The sequence below is a fragment of the Macaca thibetana genome, chromosome 7 (genome assembly GCF_024542745.1).
Source record: "Macaca thibetana thibetana isolate TM-01 chromosome 7, ASM2454274v1, whole genome shotgun sequence".
NCBI lineage: Eukaryota > Metazoa > Chordata > Mammalia > Primates > Cercopithecidae > Macaca > Macaca thibetana.
Window position 1 is genome coordinate 48,156,936 of NC_065584.1, and position 16,966 is coordinate 48,173,901.

Here is a 16,966-nt window from a genome sequence, read left to right on the forward strand (position 1 = left end):
CATTGTTACTATCATTCTAATTTCAGTTTTGCCATCTGTAGAGAAAAGAAGAGGAGGGTTGAATCACCTTTGCTTCTCTCTAACCCACCAGAGGAAAGTAACTAACAGACTCAGACTGAGCCTCATGCTAAGCTGAATTTTGGAGATGCATAGAAAAATGAATAATATCCTCCTGTCCCTGTTATCACAGACCTCACAGTTCGATGGGAAGACAGAAAAAAATCACTATGATTCAAGGCAAAATGAGCTCAGTGATATACTAAATACAAGGAAAGTTCTAAAGGAGTACAAAAGAAGGTTTTGTAGCATAGTAGAAAGATTCATACAGACTTCACTTTTATTTTATTTTATTTTATTTTTTAATTTTAGATGGAGTTTAGCTCTTGTTGCCCAGGCTGGAGTGCAATGGCTCCATCTCGGTTCACTACAACTTTTTCTCCCGGTTCAAGCGATTCTCCTGCCTCAGCCTCCTGAGTAGCTGGGACTACAGGCACGCGCCACCACGCCAGGCTAATTTTTGTATTTTTAGTAGAGACGGGGTTTCACCATGTTGATCAGGCTGGTCTTGAATTCCTGACCACAGGTTATCCCACTTTGGCCTCGCAAAGTGCTGGGATTACAGGTGTGAGCCGCCTCGCCCGGCCCAGACATCAGTTTAAATCCAGTATTATCCTCTTGTGGTCTTGAGCAGTTCATTTAGTCGCCCGCGCCTCAGTTTACTTGTCTGTAAAAGTGGGGGTATTAAAAGTGCCTGCTCACAAAGTTCTTGTGAAGATTAAGTGAGCTACTGTATATAAAGGTTATCCGACAGTACCCGGCACAAAGATGCGCTCAGAAGTGATCATTATTATGATTCCAGTGCTCCACAAAAAAAGACACAGGCCTGAACTAACGAAATGGAAACTGAAAGGGGGAAAAGTTAGCTAAAGAGAGAGTCATTCTTCCCAGACTGCTTAATTATTGTCAATAAAATTAGAGAACCAGGGAGGTACCTACTAGAGGTGCGGGCCACGAGGGGGCGCCCCAGGACCTCGGCGTCCTCGTTGCCCGTGGCAACCGGCAATCCTTGGCTCTGGCTTAGGAGGAACTCAGCTAGAACGGCAAAATGGCCCTGAGCCCCTGGACCCCAGGGCTGGGCGCTGGCGAGAAGCTGGTGCAGGCGGCCGCCGTCTCCACCGGCCCCTCCCTGGAGTTATGCGCTTTCCCCTCCACCCTGGGCTCCTCTGTCGCGGTCGAGGCACTGGAGCAGCTGTTTGTTGTGGGTGAGACGCCCCTCGGGCGCTGGAAGGGACGTCTCCTCAGAGGTGGCGCTTAGGAGGCGCTCAGCGGGAACCCTGAGCGGGGACTCTCCTCCCGGAACCAGGGCATCACTGGCCAGGGCAGAGCCTTCTCCCCGCTCCTTGGAGGCTGGGGAGAGAGAAGTGGCGGGTGGGACCAAGTGCCCAGCTCTCCTGCTCTAGTGCAGCTGGGGTGACTTCGCTCAACCCTCAATAGTGGTTGGTGACAAATCCGGGACTCCCAAGCCACTGCCCTATGCCTGCGACCTGAGTACACACCTGCATTTAGATTATGCCTTCTATTTCAGTCCTCTTCCTGCCTTTCCTTTACAAGTTAACATCCTCCCACATTTTGCCATGGCAAACTGGAGAATTTAACAAGCAAATAGGAAAGGGAGTGTTTAAGAGGCTCCTGTTGTGTTAAGCAAGAAAAATTAGATGTAAAAGGTTGTTTAGGAGATTCTAATAGAAAATTACCTTGGATGGGGCCAGGTTAAAATATTTTTCAGTTAGAAAGCTGAACCTGTAATCAAGTCACTTAAACTTAAGGTAAGACAATCCAAGAAAGGGTGTTTCTTGGTCGGTGCAAAAACCGTTTAGGCCAAACGATAAAACATTTCAGTGCTTCACTAGAATCATCCCATTTCTTCAAGATAATCGTATTTATGTTACAATGTTACTATTAATTTGGGATAGTTTTTATTTTCCTCCTTAAATGCACTAGGTTGATTTCACAATTCTTGGCAAATATGCTTGGGTAAATGTTATCGTGAAGAATGCTGGCCGGGCGCGGGGGCTCACGCCTGTAATCCCAGCACTTTGGAAGGCCGAGGCAGGTGGATACCTGAGGTCAGGAGTTTGAGACCAGCCTGGCCAACATGGTGAAACCCCGTCTCTACTAAAAATACAAAAAATTAGCCGGGCGTGGTGACGCACGTCTGTAATCCCAGCTACTCAGGAGGCTGAGGCAGGAGAATAGGTTGAACTCGGGAGGCGGAGGTTGCAGTGAGCTGAGATCGCGCCACTGCACTCCAGCCTGGGCGACCGAGCGAGACTCCGTCTCAAAAAAATAAAAAATAAAATAAAATAAAAGAATGTTAACCACTGAGGAGACCTAAAGTTATTAAGACCTAAATTATTCGCATGTATCTGAGGTCATTGTCAATGACAGAGCTAGAACCTTGAACTCTCTTCATACTTGATCTCTAGATCAGCATGCCATTGCAACCCTAGTACTTATGTACAAATACATTTTTTTGTTAATAATATCTAGACACTCAGAACATATTTCACAGGGAAAAAAATCATTACACCTTCTTGCCCTGAGTAGGAGTTATAAAATATTAATATGTAAATCTCCAGCACATTTGTCCTCAAGGAGCATAAATTATATACCTAAATTATAACATTATGGAATAAGAAATAAGTACAAAAGAGATTAGTGTAACGTACAATAAAAATTCAGAGATTGAAGATGTAACTTCCAACCAAGTAAGCATTTGAGCTAGATCATAAAAGGTTAAGTAGAATTTGGATAGATAAATAAGAGATCTTTATTTTCTAATTTTTTTTCAGAACGATCACTGCAAAGTGACTATTTTAAATGTAATGAAGAAGCTAAGATCTTTCTTAAGGACATTGCTGTAGCTGTTAAGAAATTGGTATTGTATTATCTATAAGAACCATTTCTTCAATCTTCCACATATTTCTTCATCAAACTTTCATTTAGCACCAATTCTGTTCAAAGTATTAAATAGATGACTAGAGAATATAGTTACCTTGAACTTAAAAATATTTTTCTCTCAATTTTGTAAGTATTTGCATAATTATTGATCAACTGGATTGTTACTGGATTTTCCATGGAGAAAACTAAATTATGGGCTTATGACTGTGGATGAGGGCAAGCTCATTTAGAGAAAGCAATGTGGGTGATAATAGGGTTCAGTTAAGAGGTGGACCACATGGGCAAATGCTTGGGACACCAATATACAAGCATTCCTTAAAACAAATACACACACAATCTCTGGAATAAATTGCAAGCATGGTGCTAATTAACTCAGTTCTCTATAAGCAATTCCTTGCATAACTGGTCAAAGATTATTTGACATATGTTTCACTGAAGTAGACTGTACTGTTAGTGAAAACAAAGAGGAACTCTTTCAATTATGCTTATCTGGCCCCTATCAAAGACATGTTGAAGAAGTATTTAAAGAATTTCCTTCTGAGGTGTCACAGACCTCTCTTTTCGGCCAAGGATGATATTGACAATGCTTCCTTGGCACAGTCAGAAAGGCGAAGGCTCTCTATTTTATTTGAAAATATTGAATAAGAATCTACTACATATCAAATTGCTAAAAATGTAGAAATATGGCTGTAAATGAGTTTGAATCCACAGACTGCTGATAAAACTCGTATTACTTTATATTTCATATGATATAGACACACACACACATATATATATCTATACTACATAATCATAGTTTACAATCCTACTTAATTGAGTAGATACATGTAAACACTTAGGGATGTGTGTTGTGCAGCACTGTGGTGCTGTGGAAACATTTTTCCCTACTTGGTTCTTTCTTTCAGTTATGTCTTTCACTAGCATTTTGAGGGGCCAAAATATTAATTGTGGTTAAAGTATCTAGTCTGTATTCATTTAATATCTGAGCTGTGAAATCTCTTAAAAAACAGAGATCAGGCTGGGTGTGGTGGCTCATGCCTGTAATCCCAGCACTCCGGGAGGCTGAGACTGGTAGATCACTTGAGGTCAGGAGTTCGAGACTAGCCTGGCCAAGACATGGTGAAACTCCATCTCTACTAAAAATACAAAAATTAGCCTGGCATGGTGGCAGGAGCCAGTAATTCTAGCTACTTGGGGAGGCTGGTAGGAGAAATCGCTTGAACCCAGGAAGCAGAGGTTGCAGTGAGCTGAGATTGCCCTACTGCACTCCAGCCTGGTCAACAGAGCGAGATTCCATTTCAAAAAAATAAAAATAAAAATAAACAGAGATCAATCCTTTTATTTTTAAAAGTAATAAATGTTCATTATTATAAAAGTAATACATGTTGACTCTGAAAAATTTAGAAAAAAATAGATAAGCAAAAGGACCACATTAAAATAATCACAATTAATGCTGATGAATATACTTTCCAGTTTCAGGGTATAGATGATGACTACACTGTATTTCATTTTTTACAGAAAAGTGATCATGCTATATATGTAATTATATAGTCTGCTTTTTATAATTCATAAAATATAATGGCAGGTTCTCAGGTCATAAAGTAGCTATAGCTATTATGACAGTTTATTTAAAAGATAATTTATCTATTTTTTCCCACCAACTGATTTCTCAGCAGTGTTTCCTTTCTTAAAGTAGCCTCACCTAAAAGTAATAATAACAGCTTTACCTATTTGTTTGGGTTTGTAGGTGTGTATGAGGAAACCATTGTTCTCTTTATACCTAAGCATATTTTCATAGGCAATTTCCATATTTTAACATACTTATTTTCTTTCTTTCTTTCTATATACTTTCTTTCTCAATATTACCATTTTTGTTAGCGTCTTTCCTTTTAAATGGATTGAAACTGCATATAAGAAACAGATACTCATAAAGAAAAGATAATTTCTCAGTAGAATAAAATCAATAGAAAGTAAGAGATAAATTAACAGACACCTTGAATAGTGACTGTAGATACTTGTCCCAGTTTCTGTTCCAAATAAAAATAATGGCAGAAGATATTTAATGAAATTATATTTTGTCCTCTGAAAACATTTATAGGGCATTGTTTAGGAAATCAATCTTACTATTTTAGTGTCTTAACTTTTTAAAAATATAATTTAAATTTTCAGGAAGAAATGAGAAAAGCCACAATCGATCTTTTGGAGATTGAAAGCATGGAACTCAACAAACTACACTATCTATTGGAAACTCTTCCCAGTAGCATTAAGAGGGAATTGGAAGGTACTTTTCAGGTTATCAACTCTAGAAATTTAGTTGATCTTATAACAGAATGAAGTACTTTCAACAAGATAAGTTTCATAGTTATTGCTCATGTAAGATATAGCTAGAAAGCATACATGACACAAACACAGTAAAGTCCATAATAATTTTCTCTTATATTTTAAGTGGAAATAGTATATATAACACTTGAATTTATATAATTTTGTTTCTAAATAGACTATAGATAAATGGATCTGCCCATTCCAAATTGGTATTTATCCAATTAAATTAGGCAACTTGGCTGGCCTGAACCATCATTCTACTTTCTGCCTCTGAGTTTTGGCTACTCTGGGTACCTCATATAAGTAGTAGTATACAGTATTTGTCCTCATGATCAGCTTCCTTCACCGAGCATAATATCTTCAAGGTTCATTCATACTGTTGTATGTGTCAGAACTGCCTTTCTTTTTAAGGCTGAATAGTATTTCATTGTTTGTATCTATCACATTTCCTTATCCATTCATCTGCAATTTGTCACTTGGGTTGCTCCCATCTTTTAGCTGTTGTGAATAACGCTGTTATGAACATAGGTATCCAAATACAAGTTGAGCACCACTTATCCAAAACAGTTGTGACTAGGTATGTTTCCAATTTCTGATTTTTTTTTGAATTTGGAATATTTGCATTATGCTTTCCAGTTGAACATCCCTAATCCATAAATCTGAAATGCTTCATTGAGCATTTGCTTTGATCATAATGTAGGTCCTCAAAAGGTTTGGAGTCTTGGAGCATTTCCAAAATTATGCTCAAAAGAAATGTTCTTCAGAGCATTTCAGTTTTCAGATTTTTGGATTAGGGATACTCCACCTGTATCCAAGTCCCTGCTTTCATTTTTTTTGTTGTTTGTATATTTATGCATAAGCAGAATTGCTAGATTATATGGTAATTGTACATTCTTTTTTTTTTTTTAACTGGGGTCAGATCTTACAGAGTCATATATTCAATATTTTGAAGATCTGCCTTGCTGTTTTCAACAGTGGCTGCACCATTTTGTGTTTCCACCAACAATGCACAAGGATTTCAGTATCTCTACATCCTTGCCAGTACTTGTTATTTTCCAGATTTTTGTGTTTGTGTCTTTTCTGATCGCTATCCAAATGGCTGTGAAGTGTTATCTTATTGTGATTTGATTTGCATTTCCCCAGTGATTAGAGATGTTGAGCTTCTTTTTGTCTGCTCATTGGCCATTGGTACATCTTCTTTGGAGAAATGTCTATTCAGGTCCTTTATCCATCTTTTAATCAGGTTCGTTTTTTTGTTGTTGTTGAGTTGTAGGAGTTCTTTATGTACTCTGAATGTTAACCACTGATTAGATACATGATTTGCAAATTTTTTTCCCATTCCATGGGTTGCCTTTTCACTCTGTTGATAGTGACCTTTGAAGCACAAAAGTTTTAAATTTTGATGCAGTCAAGAAATCATTGCCAAATTCAATGCCATGAAGCTTTTCTCTATGTTTTATTCTAAGGGTGTTATGGTTTAAGCTCTTATGTTTAGGTCTTCAATCCTTTTTTTTTTTTTTTTTTTTTTTTTGGTAAATTTTGTATTTGGGGTAAGGGTCAAACTTTATTTCTCCAGATGCCAGGTATATTGACTGAGGCTCACAGCTGAGTTCTTCTCCAGGAATTACCTTCAACAAAAGAGAGAAGGCACCGGGTGCGGTACCTTACGCCTATAATTCCAGCACTTTGGGAGGCTGAGGCGGGTGGATCACAAGGTCAGGAGTTTGAGACCAGCCTGGCCAACATAGTGAAACCCCATCTCTACTAAAAGTACAAAAAACAATTAGCCAGGAGTGCTGGCACATGCCTGTAGTCCCAGCTACTCAGGAGACTGAGGCAGGAGAATCGCTTGAACCCGGGAGGCAGAAGTTGCAATGAGCCAAGATCGCACCACTGCACTCCAGCCTGGGTGATAGGGCGAGACTTCGTCTCAAAACAAAAACAAGCAAACAAACAAAAACAAAAGAGAGAAGCTTCACTCCAAGTTATATTCTCTCCCTAGTGCCTGCCACCCGCACTCATGATTGTTCACTATGAGGGTACAAAGGCCTGGCTCCTTGCCTCAATGTAGAACAACTCCACAGCATGATCATAGCTCCAAAGCTCATCACAGTTTAACCTCCTCCTCTGCCCAGCCTTTCATTTCCTCGAAAGAGATGTTCCTCAGAGCACTACCCAATAAATGCTCTACACACACATTTTATAATCTATTTCCCAGAGAGCCCAACCTAAAAACAGTGGTCTTAATAAGTAAAAAAATACAAGGTAGATTTTCCAGTTAGCCATTTATGGCCTCTACTTTGTGATAAGGAAGCTGGATCCTGTAAATTTTCCCCTTTACCAGCTGGCACAATGTTCAGCTTTGTCCGCAGAGGGCATAGGAGGGATATGGAGGAGGAAGGGGTTCTCTTCCTGGTTCCAGTGTGCTCAACTTGGCTGACTCTTACGGTGTGTGCAGCTTCTCCAGGCCATGGTCCTGCAGCATCCAGCAGTCCACAATGCCCAGCAGCTTCCCCCAGTACTCCTTGGGTAGCTTCAACTACCAATGAGGCACCTCTCCATGAAGAGCTTCTCTGGCACCCCCTTGGGTAGTTTTGCAGTGAGTTTTGAAGTACGGCACCTCTCTGTGGGCAGAGACCCCTAACACCCCCAGAGAGCAGATTTCCAGCAAGTTCTATCAGCCCAGCATTTCACGAACTTCTTTGCCATCTAATGAGACACAGCCTCTCTAATGAGGCCTAGCTCCCAGGTCTCGAGGTGCTGTTTCCTCGAGCACTGTATCTCAGCCCTAGGGATGGTGGCTATTCCTTATGTCTGCCATTTCTGAATGCTTTCAAGTTCTCTTCACTTCTTACCACCCATTCCCTAATCCTCTAATTACTCTAATCCTCTCTTGTAGTTAATAATTTATTCTATTAAACTTTCCCTTTTCAATTTACTGTGAGATTTCTATCTTCTAATTGGACCTTGACTGATAGAGTGGGTTTAAAACAATATGCTTGGTGTTAATCTAATTTGACAGGGAAAATACAACAAACTATATGTGCAGGAAAAGAAAATCAGATTTAGAAGAATCTGCACCAAAGGTAGAATTAAGAGTGTTTTTTCTTTTTTGTTTGCTGTTCTTTAGTTTTTAGATTGGGTTGCTTTTATAATCAGAAAAACATATTTTAGAAGGGGGAAAATACCATAATAGCTTATAAGGTCCTTGATACATGCTAAATGCTTAACCATGTAAATTTAGTTAGTTGGCCTTATGTCATAAGTCCTTGCTACTCAAAGTGTGGTCTTTGGTTCAGCAGCATAAGCAACATGTAAGAGCTTGTGAGGAAATACAGAATCTCTGGGCCCACCCTAGACCCGCTGTAGCAGAAGCTGCATTTTAACGTGATCTCCAAATGATGTATGTGCATATTTGAGACACAAAGTTTGAGAAGGCCTGCTGCAACAAGCAATTTAATTAGTAGCCTAGAAAAAAAAAATTCCCTAGCTCTCTCAGGAGAGCTACCAGCTAGTTTCTAGGGCGTTTGTTGTGTAGAAATGAGTAGTTAGTCCAGCACCTTCCTAAACAGCAGTGTTCAAAAATTCATGCATATTGACCATCTGTCATACACTGAGCTAATCCTTTGAAGTCATATGTGATTACATTGACTTATTATTTATGGATGAATAATTGTTTCTTTAATACATTGGATTCTCCCACAAAGCAGAACCTGAGGCATTGGCTTTTGCATTATTATTTTATTAGGGAGTAGAATCCAAAGAGGAGGATGGGATAAGGAGACCAAAACAGAGGACAAGGGAGAGCCAATATGGGGTGGATTATGATGCTGGCTGCTGCTAACTGAAACTAATTAATTATGAGAAGAAGCCCCCAAGACCCAGTGTTACTTCTTCTCAGGACCATCTATCAGTGTGAGAGAGGGAGAAATATTTCTGCACTGGCTCCTGTCTATCATTGGTCTGATGCTTGCCCTACCTCTTGTACTTCTGGGTTATACATGCATGGATGTGGGTGCATAAAGAAGTCCCATGTAGAAATTGCAGAAGTCCTAGGCAGGAGGTGAGAAGTGCATGGAACGGGCAGGAATCAGGCACTATCAGACTGCAGCTGTCTGAAGTTGATCCAAGCCCACAGAAAGCTGGTTACCATAACAGCAGCAGAAATAAGAGAAATAATTAGTAGGTAAGATTGAGAGGGACCAAGGGAGTAAGAGGTACTTGATTCTCAAAAACATTATTAAAAGAATATTTCAAAGAAAGACTTTTTTTTTCATGAAAGTCAGTATCTACAATTGTGCTCTTCCTCAAATAATGTAGTAACATTTCCACTTACTTTGAAGAATGTGTCAGAGACGCTCGCAGATTAAATCTTTTTGAGATAAATACAATAAAAATGAGAATTACAAAGACAGAAAATGAAATAGAGCTTCTGAAGAAGAAAATAACTGACCTGAAAGAATATAATGAAGCTCTGGGGTAGGTATTCTTATATTCAATATTTGGGGGAGTAAGGGTCTGTGGCTGGAGTGGGAAAATTGTCGGGAGGGGTTTACTGTCTGATCTGAACTGGGGCAGGGCAAGTTGAGAGATGAAGATGGGTTGTAGGAGATGATCCAGGCTGATGGGGTAGGGAAGGTGATGGCCACAGAGGGCTGAGGAGGAGAGCAGAAAATCTTCAACCACAGCAGCCAGGAGGCCTGTAATATTTCAGAGGCAATCCAGCTTCTCAGCAGCAACAACTGTTTGTAAATTACACACTACCTCTACTGCTGCCTCCAAAGGTAGACACCCAGTGGGTTTAGGTTTCATTTTCATAGAATTAAGTTTACAAACCCCCACCACCAAAGTAAGAAATCTTGCAGGGATTATATTGTAAATCTAATGTCAAACCAGACCTGTTGTATCTAGTTCAGTTCATTGAAGATATTTAGTCATATTTGTAACTCGCTGGAGGACTGAGGATGAGGCTGGTTCCCAGGACAGGGTTCCAGATTTTATCTGTAATTAAATGAGATAATATATGAAACTGCCTGTAGCTCAAGATCTGATACCCCTTAGTGAGCCTCATTTTCTCCATCTGTGAAATGGGGGTCACAACTCTTTGCTAGCTCATGAAAGGAAGAGATATATTCTTAAAGATAGAACCCCTTGAAGAATTACTCACCCCGTGAGAAAATTTGATAAATTTTAATAAATATCATAAATATCAGCATTTTGGTTTCCAGAGTGAGAAATGTTCACAAAGAGCTCTTATTATAGGGGGAAAAAAGTGTTCTTGGGAAGCCAAAATTATCACAGGGTGCCCCAGATATCAAAGATCAGTAATCAGGTAGAGACCTCAAGGCCCAGGGACATGGATCCTGAACCAGGCTCTCAGTACACCTGTGCTGGGAGACGCTCCACAAAAGAGAAAGTTCATGATTACATAAGTTTGAGAAATACCACATTCTCTAATCCTGTTGGGGATTCACAATACAGATTTGTGTATGGTGCATGCTAGCCACCATGGCCAGAGCCTGCTACATAAACTAGACTATTCCTAAACTAGTCCTATTCCTGAAGAGGAAACCACAATTGCTAAACTAATAGCAAGAAAAATAAAACCCAAGCTAGATATTTATATCAGCCAGTCAGCAGCATCACATTCCTATAGACCAGTGATTCTCAAACTTGAGCTTGCATCAGAATCATCTGGAGGGCTTGTTAAAACACAAATTACTGGGACTTGCTTCCAAAATTGCTGATTTAATAAATCTGGGAGGAGTGCGGTGGAGATAAGAATTTGCATTCCTGACAAGTTCTCAGGCGATGCTGCTGCTGCTGGTCCTGACCACATTGGGAGAACCACTGTTCTAGACAAATCTTTATGGAAAGGCAATAACAAACAGAAGGTGGTGGCAGGTGTGTTGGCATCATCAAGCTACAATCATTTGTTGCATCATTTTTTTCAAAGAAAAATGCATCTCGAAGTGTTCACAAGCTCTGACTGGTGGTGGATATGTCTCCTGTCCTGGGCAAATTTCAAAAACTAGATACAGACAGAGCAGCTCTTTGAATGTGTTTTCCTGAGGTTCCACACTGTGTGAGTGTTCTTTTCTTCTCAGCCCATCACAACACACCTAGTGAGGTTTTTTGATTTCACTTATTTTGCTTTGTTTCCCCAAGGCTCCACAGTCCTCAGGTTGACTCATTCTTAGAAGGCCTCCTCTGCTGCATCCACAAAGCACCCATTATCTGACCACCTACTGAGCCTCTCACCTAGACTTCTTTTTATTGCATTTCTTTTGTGGAGTTTGACCTCTGGAAGTAAACTTCCCAGCAGCCTGCTTTTATTTTCCTGAGCCTTCAAACACAATTCCTCTGAAACTCCAGCCTTGAGGACTAGCAAAAGGGAAAGGGTCTTTACATTGCAGGAGCTTTTAAAAAGGAAAATAGAGAAATGGCACCAATTGTCCCTTTTGTAAACCTTTTGTTGTTAGCCTCGGGGTAGACAAAATCTTAAGGTCTTCCTCACATGATCTTGAGGTCTTCCTCACATGATCTTAAGGTCTTCCTCAGATGGACACCGCCCAGCAATGGATGTGTGAGGTTAATGACTCCTAATGAGCTCAGAGTTGGCTACAGATGGGAGAAGGTAAGAGGGCTCAAATGAGGTTTCAGGCATCCTCCAAAACGTAAAGATAGACTCTTTTCTTTCCCTAGTTTCTATCCAGAGGAAGGTGAGCTTTCTGTTGGCTCCTGCCTGCAGGGTTGTAGCATCCAGGGTAGCTGGAGATGTGATGAGATTTCTCTTTCTTTAGCTTAACAGCGTATCTCAGGTTGATGAGCTAGACATGATGACAATACATATCAAAACACTCATCTGGTCAGATCCCATTTACCCGCTCAAAACTACTTTTGAGTCATTGTGTACTTTAACCCAAAATGCCCTGTGGTTACTACCTGGCATGTGGGGACGGGTGGTGTGAGGCAAGGCCACGTTACATTGAAAAGTGGTAAAAGTTGCAAGGTTGATGCTTGTTTTGTGTTTCCTTCTGTCCTCATCTCAATTTCTTTTTTTTTTAATTTCAGACAGAGTCTCACTCTGTCACTCAGGCAAGAGTGCAGTGGCATGATCTCGGCTCACTGCAACCTCTGCCTCCCAGGTTCAAGCAATTCTCCTGCCTCAGCCTCCCGAGCAGCTGGGATTACAGGTGCACACCACCATCCCCGGCTAATTTTTGTATTTTTAGTAGAGACAGTGTTTCACCATGTTGGCCAGGCTGGAATCTAACTCCTGACCTCTCAGGTGATTTGCCTGCCTTGGCCTCCCAAAGTGCTAGGATTACAGGCATGAGCCACTGCGCCTGGCTTTCAACCAAGTTTCGACAATCATAAACACAGTCATAAAATAACTATTCCTTACACTTTTCCTCTTGCTGAGGGCTCATCTCACCACACAGACTTTATTCCTTTCTTAAGAGCTGTGCTTCTCACTCTGTGAGCAATTCTTTTCTCCTAGGGAGAAGCAGGAAGAGCTAGCAAGGAAGCATGCAAGGTTTGTCCTGTCACTCAACAAAATTATGGAGAAAAAAGCCACCACCACTGTTTACATAAATGAGACTTATACCCAAATAAATTTGAAGAGAGAAGACATAGCATTGCAAAAAAAATGTATTCAAGAGGCAGAGGAGCTAATGGAAAAAGAAAGGGCAGAATATTTGACAAGAAAACAAGAGTTGACTGCACAGGTAAGTGGCATGATTTATTCTTTAAAATACAATAATGTATAGAATCTGGAGCAGGAAACAGGAAATAATTTATTTGTCCTCAAGGCTGGCAAGCAGCCTCCGTGGTATCTTCTGTGAACACCCTGGGAAAACGGGATGAGCGGGAGACTCAAGGACACTTCCACTCTTGGGGAAGACATTTGATTGGTAGCAGCATCTCAGTTCATGGGGAAGAATTTAAGTGACAGAATTTGTAACACTGGGGTGTCCCCTTGCTTATATGCAGCCATACAGGGACAAGGAATAGGCTACCATCTTATCCAGTTGCCTTTGATAACCCTGAGACTGTGTCTGTATGGACAGGACTAGGGTGTTGCGATAGGGCACCAGCCCAGCCCTGCTGCTCCTGATAAATGAATGAGAGAGAGCAGAGGCCTGCAGTGGGGCCAGACAAAACTGAGGGCCTTAAAGAGAAAACAGTATTTCGAGACCAGCAAATTTGTGAGGGTGGGGTGGGGATAACTACGGCATCTTTTTCTGCCACTGCAGGAGCTGAACTGCCTGCTGTGTCATGATAATTAAAATTCAGCATCAGATCTGTAATGATTGTTTCTTCCTTGTTCTTCTCTGGTTGACTTGGGAGAGGTGGTTTTGATAAGAGGGTGACATCGTTCATTAGGGTCTAACAAGTGGTGGTGTGATAAAATTGTAAGAAGTTTTCCAGGATTACAAGCTGCTCTGTCTTTAATTACTTTGTTTACTCTGTGTTTAGCTGGTTTTATTTCCCATTAAATAATGTGAATTTAGATTCCCAGATAATTTCTTCAATTCTTCCTTTGACTCTTCTTGTCTGCTTAGTACATTGTAAATCTGGTCACCACTGCTGTGGTGATTTACTATGAAATCACTACTGTGACAATTACTTTTATAATTAGTTATTAACAATCATTGTTATTAATGCTCTTATAAATTTACTATTTCAATATTCAATAATTACAGTTTGGCCCTTGTGGCTCATGCTTTTTCCTGTGATACTGCAAAATAAGGAAACCCTTGTTTTTTGGTTTATTTTTTACTTATTACTATACTTGAATTGAATATGTTATACTTAAATATGAATTAGGTTGACACTGTTTTTAAAAGATTTTCTAAACTTTGTTGTGCTAATAGGCTTTTTAAATTGGTTTCTTATGCTTGTCACTATAGATTAATGAATTTAAAGATATCTGTGAAATAAAGAGAGTGGAGACTTATAAAAAGAAGAAAGAATTGGATAAATTACAAACTAAAATGTCAAAAATAAAAGAAACAGTTACTGTTTCCGCAGCGGTAAGAAACAATAATGCATGTTTAAGCCTTATCTAGCACCTCAGTAAAAAAGGAGTTGATTGTAATGCATCTTCATGTCATGCTGAGAGGATGTTTTCTGCGCTTGAACATTTTCTGACACTTTCTTTAAAGCGTTATGGTGCAATTGTGGTTTCCTCTTCAGGGATATCATGGGAAGAAGGAAATGTGGAATGCCTTAGATACAAACTGCATTGGATGGGCCAAAATACTGTGAAAATATTGATTTAAACAAACATACAGAACTCACCAAATGTATTGATATATATAACATTTCCATGAGATTGCTTCATTTTGTATAACAAAATGAATAACCATGGGCTGAGTCCTTAATTCTGAATGTGGAATAATAGAACCAAGTTTAGGCTCTGTATTGAGTACAGCAATATTAATATGTAAAGGAGACCATTTGTCTATTTAAATTAGAAAATACATCAGAGCTCTGCACTTCTGTTAAAAAAAAATTGTGATAACATTTACTGAAAGGCAACACTGTGAGAAGTATTTTGTGAGGATTATCTTTATTTGAAAGATGAGAAAACATAAGCTTATGGCGGTGACTATAATTGAAGTGGTTAATGTAAATACTACTTGTATGTTATTTAAAACAAAAATGCCTGTTAACTTCTTATCACAATTAATTGAACTAATGAGTCTTTAGTATATTTTTTCAATGTGTCTTGAAAAATCACATGCAAAACTATACTGGTACAATAGTAAAACTGAATATTTTATAAGGGGTGGTTCTGTTCATTTTAATTACAATGTATCTATTATGATATTCAATTACAAAGCATTAGTAAAATGAAAATTTTCTCTCAAATATGTATATTTTAAAACATCATTATCTGTTTTTAAATTTCAACATAGTAAGGAAGCACTAGGCCTACAGGAGAATAGAAAGGCTATATAAAACATATTTTATCTGCATGCCCAAGCTCATATTTCCAGTTTTGGCCTCATAAATCATAAATCAAGCACACCACCAACTAACTTGGGAAAATGAAGTATGTGTTCCTTAGCCTGTACTCCAAGACTCCCGAGATCTCTAAGCCCAAATTATTTTGAAGGCAGCAGGAGTAAATTTGCCTCTGGGTCCTTCCCCACTCCCCACAATCCAGCCTGCCCACTCTCCTACCCCTCCATTGGTAGATAATAGTTTTGGAAGCACAGACTTGAGTATCACACAGAGCTGGATTCAAATCCTAGTTCTACAAATGTGAAGTTTCCTCATCTATAAAATGGAAGTATTAATATTGCCTACTGCAGAGCGTTTTTGTGGAGATTAAATGAGGTCATGCCAATTAAGTGTTTTATATTTGGTAGTTTGTTGTCATTGTTGTTGGCTGAGGTTAGAAAACAGTGTTTTGGCTATAGACTGAGACCACAAGGAATTTCAGATTAACTCTTACATGGGACGTCTCTGCAGCCAGGTAATGTTGATACGATGTTGGCAGAAAAAAATAATAGCATGGGATCCTCAAGACGTCCTACCTGTCCAGGCAAGGAGGACTGAGGACTAAAGATAACAGATGTCAGGCCTATCAGGCCTTCAGCATGTATCCCTAATTCTGATGATTGATCAGAGGCCTCTCAACATTTGGCTCATTCTGATGGTAGTTCTATGACTCCAGTTAGCTCTGGAACTAGCTATGGGTACTCTAGAGAAAGAAACCATTTTGAGTAGTTTTTACCCACCTCTCTCACCTGACGTGGTTGAGAGTACCTCCATTCTCCCCTCAGGTATATCTCTGATCCCACATGGCTGTCCAGGGTTAGATGGCATTAAATATTATGTCCATGGTAATTCTGCGTTGAAGAGAAGAGGAATTTGTTTGATCAGCCTTGTCTAAGCTCCATTGTCCCTCACAAGCTGAAATGCAAACCCAAGGCTGAATAAGTTAGACTTTCCTTTCCTTCATCCCAAAATTGCATTGCAAAAATGTCTGTTTCATTATGAATTTTCTCCATCAATTTTCCCTTCCTTTAAATCATAACATTTTTTCCACAGTATCCAGTTATTCTATTTCCTAAATTTAGATTAAATATTAAGAAATAAAAGTTCTTTTCAGCATGAACATAGCTATTAAGGGAGACAAAAGACACAATTTGTTTTGGCTTTTAAAAATAATACTGATTTTGGTATCCTGGGATGATAAATGAAGATGATTGTGACAATATGGATTTGTTTAATTTTTTTAAGTGTTAGATGAAGTTAATTCTTGTCACAAAAGTTTGTGAAAATAGTTTTCACATTCCCACTGCTGTATTTAGCCATCTTCCCCTCTAAATTTTGGGTTTTTCTGATGATTTCAGAATGATTTATGTCCAAGTTTATTTTATAGAGAAACAATTATAATGATTGATTTTTTCCTTGAAGGACACTCCCAATGTAAAAATTGAATATTGAGTGGAATTGAACTGCTGTTATGAATCACTTGGTGATGATTGGATGCCATATTTTTGTTTAATTTTTAATAGGTTCTTAGTGATCACAATTTAGAGATAGCACGACTACATGAATCAATAAGGTATTGGGAACAACAAGTCAATGAGCTAAAGAAAGCCCTTGCAATTCTGGAGGCTAAACTGTAAGTGTAATGCTTTATTTTTACTGAAGTGTT

General features: G+C 39.3%; 1 protein-coding gene across 3 annotated transcripts in view; it reads left to right on the forward strand.

Moving 5' to 3' along the window:
* The first annotated feature begins 721 nt into the window (after positions 1-721).
* Positions 722-16,966, forward strand: part of CCDC175 (coiled-coil domain containing 175) — a 61,805-nt gene continuing 45,560 nt past the window's right edge. For 2 of the 3 annotated variants that reach the window (XR_007727480.1, XM_050798055.1), the window contains exons 1-7: positions 1,091-1,262; positions 2,853-2,938; positions 5,131-5,242; positions 9,627-9,762; positions 12,788-13,016; positions 14,202-14,324; positions 16,824-16,933. Coding sequence is in view for 2 of the 3 variants with exons in the window: in XM_050798055.1 (XP_050654012.1) it covers positions 1,106-1,262; positions 2,853-2,938; positions 5,131-5,242; positions 9,627-9,762; positions 12,788-13,016; positions 14,202-14,324; positions 16,824-16,933 (953 nt within the window). In the remaining variant the exon portion in view is untranslated. Of the gene's footprint in view, positions 1,263-2,852; positions 2,939-5,130; positions 5,243-9,626; positions 9,763-12,787; positions 13,017-14,201; positions 14,325-16,823; positions 16,934-16,966 lie in introns of all 3 variants that reach the window. The other variant, XM_050798054.1, reaches the window with a different exon arrangement.